This window comes from Pteropus medius, unplaced genomic scaffold (genome assembly GCF_902729225.1).
Source record: "Pteropus medius unplaced genomic scaffold, Ma_sr-lr_union100, whole genome shotgun sequence".
Lineage (NCBI taxonomy): Eukaryota > Metazoa > Chordata > Mammalia > Chiroptera > Pteropodidae > Pteropus > Pteropus medius.
Window position 1 is genome coordinate 17,688,341 of NW_024342473.1, and position 21,546 is coordinate 17,709,886.

Below are 21,546 nucleotides of genomic sequence, written 5' to 3' on the forward strand. Positions count from 1 at the left end.
AATCATAAAAATTCATGTTTCTACTTATAAATCTTTTCAAGTTTTAAGAAATATATGATAAAACATTTCAAACGCTATTTAAAAATAATACAGTGAACACCATTGTACCCAGAACCCAACTTAAGAATTAAATATCACTAAGAGTCGAAGTTTCTTCCTTTTTATATTTATTATAAAAATGCAACATCCTCTCCTTAGACAGTTTCTTCTTTATCCTCGGGCTGCTCTACAACAAAACTATACTTTTTGATCTCTCGTTGGGGGTTTTAACTTTTATATAACAATTTTGAATTGTGTGTTGAACATTTCTGTCATATTAGAGCAGTGGTTCTCAACCCTGACCACATATAAAAATCACCCAGACTTTTTAAAGCTGCTCAGGTCTGGGCACCAGTGCCCGGAGACTCTGATTTACTTGTCCGCAGTGGCATCCACATTTCTTTAAGGCTCCTCGGGTCTTTTCTAACAGGCGGCCGAGTTTTCAAACCGTCTAGAAGGACTTGGGAGTTTACCATTTTACAACATCTGCTCTAACTGGATGTAATGTCCTGTTTGGTTTCATCCCCACCCTCACTTGATGGTGGCGGGTGGGTACATGGGCGGACGCTGAACTATTCTCTCCAGAACATGCTAAAAGAAAAACATGGTGAAGGATGGCCACAGTAGGAAGCACGGGGGATCCGGCTCAGCAAGCTTTTCTCAGGAAACACTGTAATTCAGGATAGCAGTGGTTTGTGGTCCTTCTTTATGTCTGGTGCTTCTGAGTACTTGTTTTGGGGTTTATTTTTGAGAGGAGGAGGAGTCATCAGATCAAGACAAATAGGTCTTTCTTCTGTAGCCTTTCTTTGGTAGCCTTTCTGATACCTGGAATTGGCAAGTAACCTAACAGGACCACAGCAGGTTCTGGGTGCTATAGGCAACAGGAAAAACATGCAATGTATTTTACTTGTCTTTAAGGAGTTTATGGTTCTAGTCACAGACTGCAGCCTGGCTGGATTCAGCCCCAAGATGGATGGAATTCATTAACATACACATTTAAAAATATTACATGTGAGTGCAGTTCAGCGTGGCGTGCTCCCCAGTTTGACCCTAGGCTACACCAATCCCTAATGCCTACATTCTCATTTTTGCCTTCAAGTTTACCACTCTAGACCTTTCTGAAGACTGGAGGGAAGCTAGATTCAAATTGGAGGGGAAAGTGTCACTTACTTAACAATCTGGGCACCTTTTCCAGCTGAAGTCCAAGGTTTTATTCTCCTTTGTTCCCTATCAGCAGTAATTTAAAAGGAACTGTTGACAACAATAGTAACAAAAATCCTAGCACCCACAATTAGTTGGAACAAACTTTATTTATAATCCATTGTTTTAATTTTATATAAGAGTTTTATGCTCCAGAGATAATAAGGGTTGCTTTTGCTCAAAGCCGATAAAATAAGTCTTCCAAAGGGAAATTTCTCTTCCTCTAAAAGAGACTGGTAGAGTCTGCTCTTCTTAGATCAAAGGGTCTATGTGATTTTCTATTCCATTCTTTTTAGCTTCCGGCTTAGCAAGGAAGAACCTACTGGGGAAAAAAAAGACCAGGGCTATAACATGTCCTTATTTAGTCAGGCTAGAATGATAGATTCTCTCTCTCAATACAGAATTATGTGATTATCTGATAGGAAAAAGTAGGAAGTCTAGACCAGAACTGGGAATAATTCAGAATGTGTCTGTCATTAATGAATTTCCTTGAATTATATACTGTATTTAAAGTCTGTTTGGAACATCATTTTTTTGTTTACTAACCATCAAAAAAAATCTCTAACTTTCTTGCAGGGAAAATACTTTGAAATCCAGTTCAGTCCAGGTGGGGAACCAGATGGTGGAAAGATCTCCAACTTCCTTCTGGAAAAATCTAGGGTGGTGATGAGGAACCCTGGAGAGAGGAGTTTTCACATATTTTACCAGGTTTTCCTTTATATTTTTTTCTTTACTACTACCTTAGTCCTTCTCCACACTTATTTATTTATTTATTTATTTATTTATTTATTTATTTATTTATTTATTTATTTATTTTCAGCCCTCAGGTTTAGACAGTCTAGTCTGGCAAGCCAAGGAGTAGTTATAACTATAGTATGTGTAAGTCAGTGTGCAAAAAGAATTGTGAGAACGTCCCTACGTTCAAGAGAGAATAAGTTCTAGTTGGGGTGAGAAGACAAACATTTCCCAAAAGTTAAATAATCAAGCAAGTGTTGATATAACTTCAAAACAAAAGTTTGATTCTTTGCCAAATAGAAATTCACATGGGGAGAGTTGGCCGGGATGGTAAGAAGAGATATTAAGAAGGTAGAGGATTACATCACGTGGAGGGGAAGACTACTCAGGCCAGGCAGGTAGCCTGGACAAAGCAGAGGAGATGAGAGCCAGGCCTCTACCACTTTGCAAGGGCAGAATCTCCAGAAGGCTAACTGTTGGATGAAAGACTCAAAATAGGCTGCAGATCTTTAATGCCAGGTCAGAAAGTTTTAGACGCTCAGAAGCCATGGAGAGTTTGGGGCTAGAACAGGATATAGGATCCTTTTAAACTGGGTTCCAGACTTCAGTAATCATGAGACTCAACTATTTTTAAAAAGGTTTTTAAGTATTTTAAAAAATAATGATATTATAAACAATTTATGTATGAGTTTATATATTAATATTTCTTATATTATGGATCCACATTAGATTTTCTTTGAAGAAAGGCCTGCAACTATTTCTGTTTTATTTATTTTTTTGTTATGATTTGAAGGTCACTGGGTTAGAAAGAAGTTAAACTGTGTTTGGTAGCTCCCATTCAGTCTTTTCAATTACATCGGTGTGTTAGATGATGGCAAACAATTCTTCTGGTTGGTATCTGTTAGTCGAAAGAATACATAAATGACCAAGAGCTTTTGTGAATTCAGTAATGCTTTTAATTGTATTAATACAGATGATTGAAAAATAATTTTATGTATCACGCAGATAGTACATCATTGACTGAGTACTAGAGAGAAGCTCATAATTGCTTCCAGGACCCCTTTCAACAGATACCAATCCCAAAATCTCCCCATCCCCACCCCCAGATGTCCTCTGGAAACCACCAGACTAGGGGCTGCGGAAGTGATGAGTTTAGGAGAAGATGGATTTAAAGATTCTAACATAAAAGTAATAATAGTCGAAGCTGTGACATAGATGAGACCTCTGTGGGAGTGAGCATGGAGAGAAAAATCATGTCTGTACAGGACTGGGGACCTGGGGGCTGTCTGCCGATTGAGGAGGCATTGAGGAACCAGGGCATTAGTCAGGGCAGGAGAGCCAGGATCCTGCAGTGTCACCAAAGCCAGGGGGAAGCTCAGGGGGATGAGTGGCAAGATCAGATGCTCAGAGCTCTTGGGGGTAAGGGCTGGGGCAGGAGTCTGGGGACCCAGAAAGGGTTGTTGGATTTAGCCACTGGAAAGTAGCTATGAAAGTCATTTCATCCAGATGGTGAGGGGAGAAGCCAGAGTGCAGGTGGTCATATCATGATGGGAAAGTAGATTCTGCAGCTTGAAAAGTTCACTAAATCAAGGAAGAGCTTCTAAGGAAGGCAGAGAGCGCCATGTGTTTGTAGATAGAAGAGAGTTAGGAAAAGAGAGTAGTTAAAGATGCACGTGAAGGGGCTTTGCAATGTGGGGGTGAGAAGACTGAGAAAGAGGGGAGGGAAGTTCTTTCTCAGACCAAACGAACAAACAAACAGGGAACGGGAAAAATAGGAAGAGGGTGGGACAAAAAGATTTGGAAGAGACCAGGAAGAAAACTAAGGGATCTTGATGTCATGGGATGACCTAGAGCTTCTCAATAATGGAGATGAGGTTCCCTGTTTGGGGGATGTGGAGCTGAGATGACACGAGAAAGCCGACCACAATGGAGAAGTGTGGATGGGAGCTGCCGCTACTTCCTAAATCATGTTGGATTGGATCCAGCAGTGTGGTAGAGCTGGCTTGCCTGGGCTGTATGCATCTCTTCCCATCTCTTGCTTCAGTGACGTTTTCTTGGTAGTTTGCAATCAATCAGGGTAGGAGTATTAACACCATGAAAATCAGTAAACGCTGTAAATCCATTTTCTCTCCCAGAGTTCATTGTTAACCATTTTGCAGCACACCAATGGTGGAAGCCCTTTAAGATAATCTTGCTCAGACTTTAGGCAAATATTAGAGATGGAACAAAAAGCCAGGGGCGGTCAATTATAATATTAGGAGGTTTCAGAATGCCAGAGTGTGAGACCTGAGGCGGTTTTTATATGCACTCTGTAGTGAGATGCTCCGAGGGGCCAGCTGCACTTTAAAAAGCCATAAGCAAGTCAGCAGGAATGAAGTGATTATAATCTGGCTTGCTTTCCACCCTCCCGAGGGATTTCACCACTGAAGTACGCCTTTCCCTTTACTGGACAAGGGAAACTGTTCGGCTCTAGTAGATCTGATCAGAGTTAACAACCAGAACTTGCAGAGATGACTTGGGGCTACTGTAATTAGAACAGAAATTCTGAAGCCCCTTCATATTTTGGACATGAGGACCACCAATCGTTATAGAACGCAGGGATAGAAAGTCACGTTGCCTGTGCTCGGGAGCGGGGAGGGGTGTCAGCAGCGTCTATGAGGTCCTTTGAGTAGTTTGAGGGTCACGTCACACAAACCCTGCTTTCTCTTGCTCCAGCTCATTGAGGGCGCCTCTGCAGAGCAGAAGCACAGCCTCGGCATCACCAGCATGGACTATTATTACTACCTGAGCCTCTCTGGGTCCTACAAGGTGGATGACATTGATGACAAGCGAGAATTTCAGGAAACTCTGGTAAGTGCTGGCACAGGGCCCGGCAGGATCTGCTCTCCAGACAGGGTATTGCCTCTGGCAGAAAGAGCAGTGAAGGTTAGCAAAGCCAAGAGCTGCATATAATTTCCACCTCCTTCTTCTGTAAGCACTCCATTTCCTAAAACATGTTGAAGCACCCTTAAATAGTCGCCTGCCCAGTTGCCTGAGGACCACTTAATGGTTTGAGGTGGGTTTAAGAAAAAAGTGAATTCATCATTATCCCCCTGCAGGAGCTCTGATTAACAAGTAAAAACTATTCTGGGTAATATATTTACCATACCGCTTTGCTGACAACTTACACAATTGTTCAACTCTTTCCTTAGAAAGGCAAACCAAAGAGCGCTCTTACGATCTAAATCAGATTTAGAAATGTTAGAATACCTTTAGTCTTTTCTCCCACCCACTTCCTATTCTCCTGTGTACTGTACAGGTCAGAGTGCGATCAGTCCTCTCTCCATGCCCTTCACATTGTGTGTGTTATAATATAATGCGTGAACTCGGGTTGACTACTAAGGGGTCCCATCCTCAGGGAAACAATAGATCAATCAAGAACTTCCTGGAGGTAGGCTGCTAAGCCATATAGCCTCAAAGAAATGCATCACCACTGCCCTTTGAGTCAGCTACCGGTCAGGCACATCCTTAGCCTAGATCCAGAACCAGGTGGGAGACCCTGGTTGGGCATTTGGAGGTACAGTTTGAAGGAAGCTGACATTTGTTCTTGAAAGGGGCGGGAAGTTCAGATAGACCGTGTCCTGGGTGCCAGGAAAGAAAGGGCATCAAGAGCCCACATGGCTCCAAAGAGTTGGGTGAAACAATGCAGATAAGGAGCCTGCATTGGTCTTAGAGTACAGTATTTTCTTAGGATACAGATATCAAAGACTCAAGCCTTTCAGCTACTTTTATTGAATCTAATGGACCTCAGAAACAGGACTTTTCTAATGATGCTTTTATTTGATTTCTTGGAGATTTTTAGTAAGATCTTTTCGCAAATGCAAGCTATTATCGGTCCTCCCAATGAAGGGAAAGACCTCCAAATCTATTTGAGGTAGCTGGACACAGGCAGCATCACCCTTGGAGGGAGAGGGGTGGCACCAAGAGCACACCAAGGGACCAGGACAGACTTGCTGACTTTGTGTACAGCTGCTGCTCTTTCTGAGTATCTTTCCTCCTGGAGCTCTCTTGCCCTTATTCCTAGAGGACTGCATGCTTTATTTAAGGACAGAACTGTCTTTCCAGCACAGTTTTGAGACTTTAGAAGAATGTGTGAGAGCGCATTAGCCAGCGACAATGTCCGACAGAAACTTTCAGCTGCCATCACAAGCTAAGCCTTATAGAACTGCACAACTCGATCTAAGCTTAAGCTTCTTTACTGCATTTAAAGCGGGTGACCAGCTTGTATGAGTGGTTTCTCTTTTCTCTTCCAGCATGCGATGAATGTGATTGGGATCTTCGCAGAGGAGCAGACGCTGGTGCTGCAGATAGTGGCAGGTGTTCTCCACCTGGGAAATATCAGCTTCAAAGAAGTTGGCAATTATGCAGCCGTGGAGAGTGAAGAGTGTCAGTAGCTTTGGCCCTGGGTGGTGGAACGGGGGGGGGAAACAGTTGTTTGGCTCCATCAGGAGTAACTCACCACTTTCCTTTCCTTAGGTCTCAACCAGGGTTTCGGGGAAAGAGATGAGAGTCTTAGGCACCCTGCTGTGGCAGAACAAAGGGGCCTGTGAGAGTCCAGGCCTCATCTATGCATCTGCCCCTCTCCTCACTACGTCCCACGTCCCACATTAACTATACCAGAGTCACATACATAGACTGTTGATGAATTTGTTTCAGTTTATCATTAACCTTGGGGAAGTTTGGAAGAATTTCACATCTAGATTTAAAAATAAGGGTGTACTTCAATGCAGATTAGCATAATAACTAAATAACTCAAAAGATTTGTCTCCTCATAAAAATCTTTTCTGTAACTGATCTTCAGGGTCTACATTCATCTAAAGGTCCTGGAGAACAGGTGATAGGATATGTGTAAATACAGAAAGCTCACAGATTCAGTTTGTCCTGTGGGTTGGGTTATTAGATTGGATTTCTGAAAACAGAAGAAAAAAGGACATTGACTACTATATCGATATTGCTAAGGATCACCTTTAATGGTTACATCTGTAGTAATCAGAGCCTGAGGACCTGAATGATCATTTTTACTCTTTGAGAAGAAATCAAGTTCTTCCTTTGGAGACATTATTGGTTATGTGTGGTACAATCTACAATAATCGCCATGGTGTGTGACTCTAGCCTTTTAGGCATCAGATGACTCTGCTTTCAGAACCCACACATCCTTTAACCACCCAGGAAGACATTTCTTCCTTTCTCAGCATTCTTCAAGAATGATAAATTTAGATGCTTGGTAATAAATAGTATCCCACTCATTGCTGACAATGCAGTGAGGCTATTTCCATTCCAAATAAGGTCCTTTTTTATATTTTTGTTTTCTTTTGTGATAAAAGAGGGAAGTTCTGCTAACTTCTGATGTCTGTCTGATAAAGAGCAAGATAAATTATGTTTACCAGGGAAAGGAGTGGGGTGGAAAACGGTAAATATACAGGGGACCCATAGAGTCTAGAAAGACAGTCTAACAATAATGATGATGTCTATGTTTCTAGACTGTACACTTTACCCTTAACCTTTAACAAATGCACCTGCGTGCCTGGGAAGGTCATTAACACTTGACCTCTTAACATTGACAGTTTGGGTTTCTTAGTATTTTCTATGGAAGTAGGCTGGATTTCTCTTGCCCTTTTCGATAATACAATCCTTTATTGCCTCTTTGTGCTGGAGAACAAAGTCACGATTCTGACGCAGCAAGCATTTCCCCATATACTTGAGCCAAGAAGTGGTTCATTGCACATTTATGTCCGGAGGAAGTAGCCTTCTTGGTCAACTGGGTAAGGCTCAGAATTGGCAACTGCCTGCGAAATTCCCTGGTGGAGTGATGGAGATCAGGAAAGACTGTGCTTGAAATCAAAGAGGCCTAATGAAGAAATGTGTCTTCTTTCTAGTAGTTTGTTTTCTATTCAGTTGGTACTACCTTAACAAGGTTCAGATGGGCACCCTGTCAGAGTTCTCCCATCTACCTTTTGCTAGTCAACTCCTTTCCCTTCCCAGAGGGAACAAAAGTGGAAACAAAGTCTCTTGTATTCTTTTGGGGGCATATGTGTTCCAGAGCAACTACACACATCCACTCTTTTTTTTTTCTCATTTTTTTGCATTAATGAGAGCATATAACATACTCTACAGTTGCTTTTTTACTTAACCTTATATCTTGAAGATTATTCTTTATCGACTCATTAAGGAACTTCATCTTTTCTATAGCTGCATAGCATGCCATTATTTAGCTATATTTTAATTTATTGAACTAGTCATCTGTTGGTGGGCATTAAGATGATTTGGATCTTCTGCTATTACAGTACTGCATGAACACTACTAAATTGAATAACCTGGTTTGTGTTGTCTTTCTCACATCTGAGTGTATCTGTGGAATCAATTTGTAGAGGTAGGTGCTAGCTCATATTTGTATAAAAAGGCAAAATTTCTCTAGCTATTATAGAAAAAAAAATGATAAGATTTGCATCACAACTGGCATACTGAAGCAAATAGCTACTAATAACAACAAATTTTGTTGTTACCTGACCTTAGACTAATGGAGCTATAGAATTTCATGAGTCCAATCTTTACATTGCTGAGAAGTCAAACAAACCTCAACTTGGGCACATGTGTACCTGTCATTAGCAATACAGTAAGGTAGTGTTTTGGAAAGAAGTCTTGTTTAAAAGATATTAAATACAAATTAACATAAGAATTTTGTTGAAGAAAAAAAAAAATACTACAAAATAACAATGAGGAGTCCAAGTGACAAGGCCCCTCCTTTGCCCCACTATTATTAATGGGTTAGAAAGCACAGAACCGGAACACCAAAGACAGGTAAACCACATTCATTTGCCATTTGTTTTAAATTTGTAAAATGGAATCTTGTTTTGCTACATCTTTTTGGTTTTTCTATCTTCTCTACACTTCAAATGTATAAGAAAATAATTAAACCCAACTTCGCTTTTCTCTTGAATGCAGTAACAGAAATCTATCTTCGTTCTCAAAATGTGCTGAAACATTACTTTCTAGCAGGTTCTTTTTTGTTCTACATAACTCAGATTAACTATACCAGAGTTACATCAGCATTTTTTAATTAATCGATGCCTGCTCCTCCCACTCCCTCCCCACAGTGTCCAGGCCTCCATACTGCTGCTCTGATCCAGCCACACTCGCACACACCCTCATGGAAATTCACAGCCTAAAGGAAGTCAATATGAGCAGCCCTGTAATTTCAGGGCAGCCACTGAAAAAAATACAAGGCCATAAAAGCTTATGCTTAAGAAACACAGCATGAATTTTTTTCAAACAAGTACTGGTTTTCCTTTCTAGACGTCTTAGCCGTTTCTCTAAACCTGTGCTCTGATTCTTGGCCAAATCCCGTGCCTTGTTTTTCAAGCGCCTGTGGTCCCTCACTTGTTCCCTCTCTTCTGTAGAAGAGGTGCGAGACGTGGAAGTACAGCATGTTTCTTTTTCAGTCTGGTCTGCCTGTTGTCTCAAGGACCGAAGGACTTAGCCCGTTTGGTCATAAAGATAATGGCCTAAACATTTTCACCAAATATTTGAACCTGAACTGTGTTCCTATTTTAGCATGGTTAGCGGATTGGGAGAAGCCTTTATTTATGAAACAGACAAATTGGGGCTAATTATTTGTTGTATCGAACTATCCACTGTGTAATTGCCATGAACAGTGAGGGGCCCTGGTGAATGAGGGGCACTGATGATGATAATCCACTGTATCAAGTGAGATAGGCATGTCCCGACTGTCTGCCTGGTGATTGTGATAATAACCAACATTATAGCTTCCCCTTCGTGAACCTCTTATATGTCAGACGCTTCGGTAAATTTCTCTTGATTCTCACAACAGCCTTAATGTGTCCAGTCTGATTAATGGGCGTCTTATGTCTTTGCTCTGTGAAAGTTAAGTTTCTGTTTAGCGGAAGGCACATCCAGTTTCCTGACCATATGCGATAACTTTAAAACGAAACTAAAGAAAATGGCCATTGGCAAATTAGTGCATTTGATCTTGTTTACGTGGCCTTTGTAAAAAGGAAACCCTCTACTATTCCGAGCATTTTTGTGGAACACCCATGTAGATAATATATACCTTGTTCTGGCATTACACTGTTTCAGAATGCATTCACTGACTTAATCTCATTGGAAGGTATGTGAAAAATGTCAGCCTGTTCATTCTAACACCATCTGTGAAATTCTAAAAGATTATCCTTTATTGAGAGCCTTGTGATTTTTGAGCTTTATCATAAGGTCTTTAACAAAATCCTTTTATCAGATAATTTTGGTAAAGCTTTATGCGGAAAAAGAAGACTCATATCCCAATTTCGAATTTTGATTTGTGTCCATAATAATCTTCCCTTAATATCGGAAAAAATCTGAACATTCTTTCATGCCCCAGAGCGGTGTCACTTACTCACATTAGAGTGTTTTGACTCGAAAAAGTCCCATTTATATCACTAGCCCTCCTCTTGGAGCGTTTCACAGCCTGAAACAAGTTGTTAAGTCACCCGAAGCTCAGCTTGTCTATCCAAAACCCACAAACTACGCCACTACATGTCTTTAGAATGGGATGGGTGTGCCGTGACGTGAAAAACACAGATGCCCTCCGTTTCATTCCATACACCATGCCTAGAGAAATCCGTTAACACCCCTCTCCAGAAGCCATCCAGGCCCATTTAACTCCAGCTCGAATATCTTATATCACTCAGTGACCTCCACCATCAGAATTCATTCTAGCCTTTTAATCATCTACCTTAACTTTCAGCTGTAGCCAGTGCTGGTCTAGTCGCTGTGCCTTGACCGTGTCTCCTATAGTCCTGCCTCCTCACCTTTGCACATTCCATTCCCCTCTGCCCTTCTTTCTCTTCTGCGTCTATACAAATCCTATTCATTCCTTTAGGCCCCACCCAAATCCCACATCTTCCTCCACTACCAGCAAGTAGTAGTATCTTCCTGTTCTAAATTCCTCCAGGACTTTATTATCTATCTTTGTCACATGTTTAGGTTTTAGTAGGCTTCTTTATTTGGTAAACACTTGTACCATCTCTAGATTTTCTTCAAGATATCTTAATTATTTTGTGTCTTGTCCTCTTTCTCTCTAATAACCCTACAGATAAAACCATTAAAAAAATATATGATTGGTTTTAATTATTAGTTTGATGGTATCAGGTGCTTCAAAAACTCTTTGGGAATGATGCTATGAAAACACTGTACCAAAAAGGAAGAAAACAATATTTGGAGCCAAAGAAATGTTTCTTGATTTAGTTCCTTCCTGCTGTATTGCTGCAAGCTTGGAGAGATATCCATTTTAGGCATTCAGCAGTGATCTCAGTAGAGGGGATTGGCTTGCCACCCTTCTTGGGTCTCTGATTTGTATTGTTGAAACTCTCAGTCATCATAGGAATTGACTCATGTAATAGAACAATTGGGAAAAACAAAGTGGATGAATGTGTGTGAGATTGCTGATATAATAAAGCAAATAATAGCAAACACTTGTATAGAACTTACTATATGCCAGTCTTCAATTTAGAGTGAAAATTCTTAGAAGCTAAAGATGGTGTCGTGTGTGTGTGGGTGTGCGTGTGGGTGTGTGGGTGTGTGAAGGCACACACACAAGTGCCTTCACATGTTTGTGAGATAGACTGTTAATTCTGAAAGACAATCATGTTTTATTTTGTTTTCTATAGTTTTGGCTTTTCCTGCCTATCTCTTGGGGATAAACCAGGACCGGTTGAAAGAAAAGCTGACGAGCCGGCAGATGGATAGCAAGTGGGGAGGCAAGTCGGAGTCCATCCATGTTACCCTCAACGTGGAGCAGGCCTGTTACACGAGGGATGCGCTCGCCAAGGCCCTGCACTCCCGGGTCTTTGATTTCTTGGTAGATGTAAGTAAACACAGGGTGATATTGGTGATGCTTCATTCGTAGCTTTAAAAAATCAAACTAGTAAGGGTTTTGTGTTCATGTTTTGGCTCATTCCTTATAACCATTACCTTACTCCTCCACTTTTACCATCTTATCTGGGGATCATTGAATTCCGCTTTTACTTCTAGAATGGCCCACTGAGACACTAGTATGATAACAGCTTCTTGTGGACAAAATATTTCGTAAAGGTAGAATTGAAGACCAGGAAAAGAGGAGACCCATGGTCATGAACCTTTCTTGACTTTTGATTCTAAAGATTTAGACATGTCGTGTCTGTCATCTATTACTGTGTTGCAAATTAGTCCAAAACTTAGTGGCTTAAACAACAAAACATTGATTCTCTCAGTTTCTGTGGGTCAGATAGTTGGAAGTGACTTAGCTTGGTGGTTCTGATTCAGGGATGAGACTGCTGTCAAGATGCTGATTAGAGCTGCAGTCATCCCAAGGCTTGATTAGAGTTAGTTGGAGGATCTGGTTCCAAGATGACACACATGGATGTTGGCAGGACACTTCAGTTCCTTGCTACACAGTCCTTACTTTTGAGCTGCTTGAATATCCTCACATCACGGCAGTTGGTTCCCCCCACAGTGAGTGATCTAAGAGAGAGAGCAAAGCAGAAGTCACAAAGTTTTTAATGTCCTCATCTTGGACTCAGATATTGCCACTCTGCCATATTCTACTCATTAGTAACAAGTCACTAAGTACAGCCCACACTTAAGGGGAGAGAAATAGGCTCCACCTTCTGAAGGGAGGAGTGTCAAAGACTTTTTGCACAGTTGACACTCCATATCCATAGGTTTCGCATCTGTGAATTCAACCGCGGATGAAATTATTGAAAAAAAATAATAAATACTAAGTCGTTGCTGACGTATACCGTGTAATTTGGCCTACAGTGGTCACGACTGTACTGAGCATGTACAGACATTTTTTCCTTTTCATTATTCCCTAAACAATACAGTATAACATCTATTTAATAGTATTTACATTGTATTAGGTATTATAAGTAATCTCGCGATGATTTAAAGTATATGAGAGGATGTGCGTAGGTTATATGCAGAAACTACACCATTTTGTATAAGGGACTTGAGCATTTGCGGATTCTGGTATCCTCAGGGGCTCCTGGAACCAATCCCCCAAGGATATCAAAGGATGACTGTATTTTAAAACTACCACAGATTTTTTTATGGTGGGATAATCATATATATAGAAATATGCATATATATACATATTTATATATGTATACCACATATAGATCCAGAAAATTAGTCTTTCAGTAGTGTAGAACTGCCAGTGACAGTCTATGTTAATCAGTGCAGCCTCTGAATGGGAGAGTAATAATAGCAAACACTTATATAGCACTTACTATGTACCAGACACTGTTCTAAGTATTTTAGGAAAAAATAACTCATTTAATTCTTACAACAACCCTATGACTTAGGTATCATTATCTGTTTTACAGGTGAGCTAATGAGGCACAAAGAGGTTAAGGAACTTACCAAGGTCATACCACTATTAATTCATAGATCTAGGAAGTAAGCCCAGGTAATCTGAGAGTGCTACAGCTATTCTACTTCTCTGCCTTTTATATAATCATACCAGAAAGAACCCTAGGGAAACCCTAGTTAAGGGCAACAGCATGGCCATTAGATCCCGAAAGTCTGTGTTTAACCTGAATAGCAGCATTTATAAGGCTTAAAAAATACTAGGTGTGGTTAGGGTTGGGTAAGGCAGGGCAGCACAGGGTAATTATTCTGTGTACTTCTTATGGCTATTTTAAGGGTTAGATTGCTTGGGAAGGTCAAAGTCATACTAAACATTAGCCATGCTTTTAACTTGTCCAGAGCCCTCATTTCACCGACAACGGAATCTTAGGCCCGAGTATGGCTGGTTTTGCCCAAAGCTATTGAGCCAGAGGGTCAAGCAGAACTGGGACTAAAACCCACATTTCCTATCTCTTTGTTCAGTATACCTTCCAACCCTGGATTTCCTACCTTATTTCCTTTCTGTCTTCCCTCGGTTTTTTGTATGGTAAAGGGGGAATAGATATGCCAGGTAAGTGATACTAATTAGAGCTTGCATTTATTGAGCATTGACCGTGTGCCAGGCACTGAGCTAAGTGCTGAATATCATTACCCATTAACTCGCAAAAGATGATCTGTCATTATTTTTTTGCCTGGAAAACAACTCTGGTACTTTAAGATTCATCCAGGTATTTACCACCTCCAGGAACTTTTCTCCCATATTCTCCCCTCTCCTACAGCCCTCACTAACCCCCTCTAACCTACATGTACCCTCCTGTCATTAAGTCTATGCCATTGCACATCTCTTCTCAGTGATCAAGAACACAGATTTAGGCATCATGCTACCAAAATTTAGGCCCTCCCTCTCGCCCACTGAGATCTTAGGAATTATAATGTTACCACTGTCGTTACGAGAATTGTAGTGAGAATTAAATGAAGCAACACATGGAGGGCACTTAGCAAAGCCTGGCACAGGTGAATGTTAAATATGCGTAAGCCGCGTTTATTATAATCGCTTTAATAGTAATTAGTGGTATTATTATCCACAGTTGGCTCACTCTCTCTATAAGCTCCTTGGAACAGGATTGTCTTCTCCTTGACATCCCTGGCACATCGTACTAGGTGATCATTAAATGACTACTGAATGGGATTCTTTATATGAAATAGCTTTTACTTCAATCATCCAAGATGACATTTTCTTCTGATTCCTAAGGCTTCCTTAGAAAAACTGGCTCTGTCCGAATTTAACGGTTTTCATCATTAAGCAAACATTATTTTTTTCCTACCGTAGTAGTTTTTTGGGATCTTAGTGGTTTCCCAAAGTATTTGACATCGAACTGAGGCTTTTTTGAAGCTACAAGTCGCCTATCTTCCTGTTGTCCTGTTTCCAGCAGGCAGTAGTAGTTGCTGAGTGCTTACTTGCTTCCCTTTTCCCCATGCATGCCCACTTTTAATATGAAAGAAAAGGAGTTAATTACCATGCTGGTTACTTTCTCCTAGTCCATCAACAAAGCGATGGAGAAGGACCATGAAGAATACAACATTGGCGTCCTGGACATCTACGGCTTTGAAATATTCCAGGTAGGACGAGTTTGAATATTTGGGGACTGGGAGAGTGATACATTTCATCTGGCTTGAAGAAATAGTTCTAGGCAGTGAAAAACCCACCACAGCCCAGTTTTTGCCCTTGTGAGGTTTTCATGTACCAAATTAGTTTCTCCTGAATATAAACTATGCAGCTTTCTACTGAAGCCTCCAACTTTTCTGTTAAGGCTTTCCACATTGAAACATCTCAGTAAATCGCTCAAAAAATGACTTCAAAATGATTTTGCATAAACAATTAATGCAAGTAACTTTTTTTTTTTTCAGAAAAATGGCTTCGAACAGTTTTGTATCAATTTTGTTAATGAAAAATTACAGCAAATTTTTATCGAACTGACCTTAAAGGCAGAACAGGTAAGCGGTCCTTCTTCCTCCATCTTGTTCTACTTCTAACTTGTTTTGTTTTAATGGGTATTGACTTCTCTCTTTCGATAATAGATTCAAATTTTAGTCTTGTCTTAGGAAGTGTACTTAATGGAATCAGGCAGAAAAACCATATGCCATTGTGACATTTTAGTCTGTGAAACATAAACGCCATCTGCTACATTTTCTTTCTCCTTGAAGCAAATGATACTGTGAAGTTGGACTTAGGACTGGCTGCTTTTACTACTCTCTGACTCATTGGCCAAGTGGAAAATGGAAACTTAGTTCCAATCCCAATTGTCTATGGCATATACTGTGTTCCAGAGGAAAAATTTGACTTTCTCAGATTTGCTTTACTCCCAATCTACCCTAGAAATAAATGTGTCTTTAACAAAGCTGATATGTTAATTCTGACTTGAGGTCACATGTCTTGCTTATAGCTTCTTCTGAAAATCATTACCGGTGCAGGTTCCCTTCTGTTCTGGATGCCATATTGTTTTTCGATTTTAGGGTCTCTATAACAAAGTACCACAAACTGGGTGGCTTAACACAACAGAAATTTCTTCTCTCATAGTTCAAGAGGCCAGAGACCTTAATCCAAGTGTCACTAGGGTCATATTTCTTTCAGGGCTCTAGTGGAGATGCTCTGCTTGCCTCTTCAGCTTCTGACGTTCCTCATTTTGCAGCAATATAACTTCAGTCTCTGCCTCTGTCTTCACATGACAGTGTGTCCAAATCTCCCTCTTTTTTCTCTTGTAAAGACACCAGTGCTTTGATTGAGGATCACCTTAAATCCAGGATGATTTCATTTGTGAAATCCTTAGGTAATTATATCTATAAAGATCCTATTCCCAAACCTCATAATTTGAGGTCCTAGGTGGACATGAAATCGTGAGGGACACATTCAACCCACTCCACACATGAAAGACTATTTCGGGGACATTTAGTCACTGAGATGTTCATGCCTCTGCTTAGGAACCCCAATGACCAGTGGGGTTTTCACATAAACTTCTGCCCTGGACTTCTAACCTTCCACCACCTCAGAGTAGCTAGAGTAAAACAACCAGAGGAAAGCATGGGAGGGACTGAGACGGGAAGAAGTAGGCAGAGGCTAGATCATATAGGAATTTTGTAGGACATGGCAGAAACTTCAGTTTTTATAGTAAGTATGATGGGAAACCATTGGGGCATTTTGAGCAGAGAGTAACATAGTCTGATTTGTGTTTTGTGTTTTTAAAAAGGTCCCTCTGGCTCTATAGACTTAAGAGTGGGGTGAAATCAGGAAAGCAAGCAGGAATGGAAGTTTAAAAACCAGTTAGGAGATTACTGCGGGAGACTGGGCAAGAAGCGGTAGGCGCGAGGACAATGATGGTACCGGCGGAGGTTGCGACACAGGAGAGGTGGTCACATTCGTGTATGTTTTGGAGACTGAGTGAACATGACTTACTCAAAATAAGTAGCAATAAGTTAAGAAGGAAAGAGGAATCAAGGATGATTCATATCTATGTAGCATGAAGAATGAGGCCAATGATGAGACTTTTTACTGAAGAGTAAGATTAGGAGAGCAGTTGGTTAGTGACGGTGTGGGGATGTAGAATCAGAACTCTGCTGAACTAGGTACATTAGAGAACCCTGGTATACAGCCAAGTGGAGATCCCAAAATGTGAAATATAGATGAGTCTGGAACTCAACAGGGAGGTCTAGACTAGAGAAATTAATTTAGGCATCATTAGCCTATAGGTGCTATTTAAAGCCATGAGATTGAAATCGTCCAGAGAAGGAGGGTTGAGAAAATGCGAAGGCTGGAAGATTGAGCCCTGAGACTCTTCATCATGTAAAGATCTGAGGAGGAAAGAGGAAAACCGGGAGAGTGTTGTGGCATTCATAAAGTTAGATCAACAACTAACCTTAGAGGGATCTTCCCCTTAAATGCCTAGGGCTAGTCTGTATTACTATCCTGTGTTAAATTCAAAGAGATTATTGTGAAGTTGACCTACAGGTTAAGTCATATTAAATCGCCACTTTTGCATGCAAAACAGTTGTATGATAACAATTTAATATGGTTCAAACTGAATGTAAAGTTCCATTACCAAGCAATGAAATGTTCTTTTTCTATCCCTCTTAAGGAAAAAAAAAATTAAAGTTCAAGTTTTTCTTTCATGGTGATTCATGTGCCTTTGCTATCCATGTGTGCAGAGTTTAACTAGTCTTCACCAGGTAATAATGTGAGTTTTGCTCTCTACAGGAAGAATATGTTCAAGAGGGAATAAGATGGACACCCATTGAGTACTTTAATAACAAAATCGTATGCGATCTCATAGAGAACAAAGTTGTAAGTATCAGTCTGATGTGTCTCTTCACTGCTCACAGGTTTACATTGAGTTGTTCTTCTGTGTCATTGTTTTAGAATAAGTAAGTGACGACTGATTTGCAGAGAATTTTAGCAATTACATGAATTTTGTGTGTATATATATGTGCGAGAAAATAGAACAAGAGTCTTTTTCTTGTAAATACAAATATGTATTCGAGTAAAATGTCAATTTACAAGTAGAAGTGGTTGCTGAATTCTAAGAGATGACAACTATCATTTATGTTGATAGCAGAGTGTATGAAGACACATGAAAATTTTCTTGCCTTCTAGACCATTCACACAACTTCTAGGACTTTAGCCCTAGAAATTATTCAAAAGAAAACAAAAAGGATGTAGACAGTGATCTCTTCTACAGCACTGTTTTGTTTTGTTTTATAAAAGCGGGAAACAGTGAAAACATCTATAGACAAATCAGTTGTTAATTACAGCATATCAGAGCAGGGAAATATAGCCATTAAAATAGTAAATAAGAAGACAATGTAAAACACGGGGATTGTTTATCAAATAGTGCTGTCTGGGAAAAAAAGTAATACGTGTTAGAATGGGTACACTGTGTAATTGTGCAAACTGTGCTTCTAGGGGTAATAGGACATGAAGGAATGAGTTAGGGTCAAAGGAAAATGTTTTTATTTTGGGGGGGGTTTAAATCAACTTAGTACAAATAGGATCGAGCAGATTATGATCTCTGTGAGAGTTTGAATAGAACTTTGGGGAGTGAAATGCTTTTTTGGAAAATGGACTTTCCTCCATCTTTAGATTTAAGTGCTGACTCCCATTTGGGATTATTAATGGCATTCTTGCTCGAAGGGAAAGAGTGACTTTCAAGAAAGTATCTTGAGTCTAGGGAGCTGTTTTCTTGCTTAACGAAAGATCTGATAAGCATTGTATGTTTTAGAGTAGTCACTGATTGGGGCTTTGGCTTATTGGTTCCATCAGAACCCTCCTGGGATCATGAGCATCCTGGATGACGTGTGTGCCACTATGCACGCAGTGGGTGAGGGAGCAGATCAGACACTGCTGCAGAAACTCCAGATGCAGATCGGGAATCATGAGCACTTCAACAGCTGGAACCAAGGCTTCATTATTCACCATTACGCTGGGAAGGTATGGCCAGAGATCATGGGTCAACAGGAAAGGGGAAGTTATCCTTTTCAGTGTCTTTTTGTTTTAAGTCTTTGGGACTATCACCTGTTTTCTCATGAGGCAACTGAAAACAATATCCATGTAGTTTCATCTGCCTCACTGGTGTCTTCACTGCTTGTGGGTTTATATTAAGTGAGTTTTTCTTCTCTGTGTCATTATTATTCACTCAACTTTGATTCATTCATTCAACAACATGGGACCTATGAAGTATGTGGGAAGGCAATACAAAAGACAGTATACATTACTGCATATTTTTTAATCATGAATCACCCTGGTACCTATATCAAACTTCTGAAGGAATGGATTTTTGTCTTGCCTCTGTCTATAGTCACAAGCCTGCATTCCTTACCTGCCCATGCCCCCTGGGAATATAAATAAGTTTCAAAGGCTCACTTTTGGTGTTTGTTCCTATAAAATGCATGATTATTGAGTGCCTTCTAGGTAGTAGGCCAGCTTTGTATGGGTGCTGGTGATACAAAGATAAGTAAATTGAGGTCATGGTATTTAGGGACTTCCTAGTCATGTGGAAACCCACTGGTCTCACTTTTCATTGCAACACATCTTTTGTTAACCAGAGTCCCTGAGCATGAGTTTTGGGCTGAATTGATCCATCTCTGACACCATTCGTAGGAGAAATTGCAAAGCCTGGGATATCATGGCCCATTGCAATGGATTAATGAACATAAGGAATTTTTAAAATTTTATTCTGTCATAGCTAAAATTTAGAGAAAGAATTAAGTTTATTACTTAGACACTCCCATGGACCCATTGAAGAAGAAATTATGTGATCATGAGAGCTGGAGACATAGATCACCTGGGCCATGTAGGCAGCCAGATAGCATTCATCTGTATCCACAGGCCATCGCTAACTCAGTTAGCTAACCAAGTTAGGTAAAACATGAAAATTTTCTTGTCGCACAGTCTTTGTGCGACAGTTCATGACGAAATCTGGAAATACGCACATTCTGGTAAGATTAGCCATGCCAACTTGGATTTTTTTGTTCAATGAAATACTTACAGGATAGCATTACATTCCTTTCCATTCTTGTCTAGGTATCCTATGACATGGATGGCTTTTGTGAAAGGAACCGTGATGTGCTTTTTATGGATCTGATTGAGCTTATGCAGAGCAGTGAACTGTAAGTGTGTCTCACCTTATCCGATGTGGGATGTAGTTTTGGTCAAATTTTCAATATTAAAACAAATTTGCGGCATTTGAGTGGTCAGCATTTCATTCCTTTGAGCTGTTGGGTCTGGGTTATCAGTGGACAGTTTGATTTCTCAAAATAGCTCCTGGGTAGTGGAAATGAGATGCGATTTACATGATCAAGTCTATACATGCCAGGCAAGTACAATACTGTATTGCTCAGTCTTCTGGTTTTTTCAGTTTTTAGAGCTACTTCCAAGTAATAGCAGTTCTTTTAGGCTCTGTTACTTAAACTGTCATAAAAGTTAACTTCCTTAATCAACAGCAATGAGTCTGATAATTCTCTAAGACAGGCCTAACTACGATGAAAGCAAAACTGAGTATCCTTTTCAGGCTCTGTTCAGAAGTTGTTCCCCTTCCTTTAACTCTCTTCCCCCTCCTCCTAACCTTCACCCCTCCCCAGCTCTCATCTCCTCATGCCTGCACCTCCTTGCACTCACGCCTCCCACTTTGGAGATTCTGAATTTCTTTTCATTTGAAAACACATAAAATCTATTTGTTCCTCTCCTAAAAAGTCAGGTAAGTCACAAGCCCTGGCTTGTGGGTTTTACAACAGTCAGATACAGGCATGCATTCAGAGTTTGGGGGGTTTTTTTAGTTATTGAAATTATTGCCAGGTTTGAGAGCTGTTGATACCATGCGAACGCCTGTCCTATAGACATAATCTGTTGTTTATTAAACACATTTGCTGCAGAAATCTATAATTGTGTCTGGTCAGGTTAAAAGTAGATTGCTGGGGAGAATTTCTAGAAAATTCAAGATGACCAAGAGCCATTTAGGAGAAATTGAATTTGAGTCTCTGATTGTTCATTTACACGGATCACTTGATTCAGTTAGGCAGTTAGCAAATATTAATTGAGCAGCTACTGTGTGCCAGGCTATGTGCCAGACAGAAAGGGCACTAAGGTATCTAGGACATTGTTCCTGCCCTGCCCTGCATTGTGCTATTGGCGTCTCCTGGGCAGAGGCCACTGATGCTGTGAAATATTTTATGATGTATAGTACAGCTCCCCCTACACAAATACACACAAACTCCAACAAAGAATTATTTAACCCAAAGTATCAATAGTGCCAAGGTTGAGAAACCCTGCTTTAGAGCAAAGCAGAATGTGCATTGGATCTAGACAATTCATACAAGTCCCTGAGCTCTGGTTTGTCTGATTTATCTGAACTTAGCAAACCCATACTGACCTCCTCCCGCTGCCCCCGCCCCGTGTTGTCAAGGACCCGAATTTCAGTGAATGAGGAAATTTCAAAGGCAGAGTTTTAAATTTTATTTTTCAAGCTGAGACTCAAAAATGCTTATTTATATCTTAGAATTATTTTTCTATTTATTTTGTCCTTTGCTTATTTCCCTGGATCACATCTTGATGGCTCGTGCTTTGAGTCAGATGGCTGTTCTATAGCCACGGTCACATGCTTCTGGACA

At 40.3% G+C, this 21,546-nt stretch overlaps 1 protein-coding gene across 2 annotated transcripts in view; it reads left to right on the forward strand.

The window, feature by feature from the left end:
- The window catches only part of MYO1E (myosin IE), a 177,399-nt gene that overhangs the window by 107,788 nt on the left and 48,065 nt on the right, over positions 1 to 21,546 (forward strand). For both annotated transcript variants that reach the window (XM_039865445.1, XM_039865444.1), the window contains exons 7-15: positions 1,816 to 1,947; positions 4,690 to 4,824; positions 6,267 to 6,399; positions 11,676 to 11,872; positions 14,932 to 15,012; positions 15,301 to 15,387; positions 17,642 to 17,728; positions 18,704 to 18,871; positions 19,964 to 20,049. In XM_039865445.1, coding sequence (XP_039721379.1) covers positions 1,816 to 1,947; positions 4,690 to 4,824; positions 6,267 to 6,399; positions 11,676 to 11,872; positions 14,932 to 15,012; positions 15,301 to 15,387; positions 17,642 to 17,728; positions 18,704 to 18,871; positions 19,964 to 20,049 — 1,106 coding nt within the window. The remainder of the gene's footprint in view (positions 1 to 1,815; positions 1,948 to 4,689; positions 4,825 to 6,266; positions 6,400 to 11,675; positions 11,873 to 14,931; positions 15,013 to 15,300; positions 15,388 to 17,641; positions 17,729 to 18,703; positions 18,872 to 19,963; positions 20,050 to 21,546) is intronic.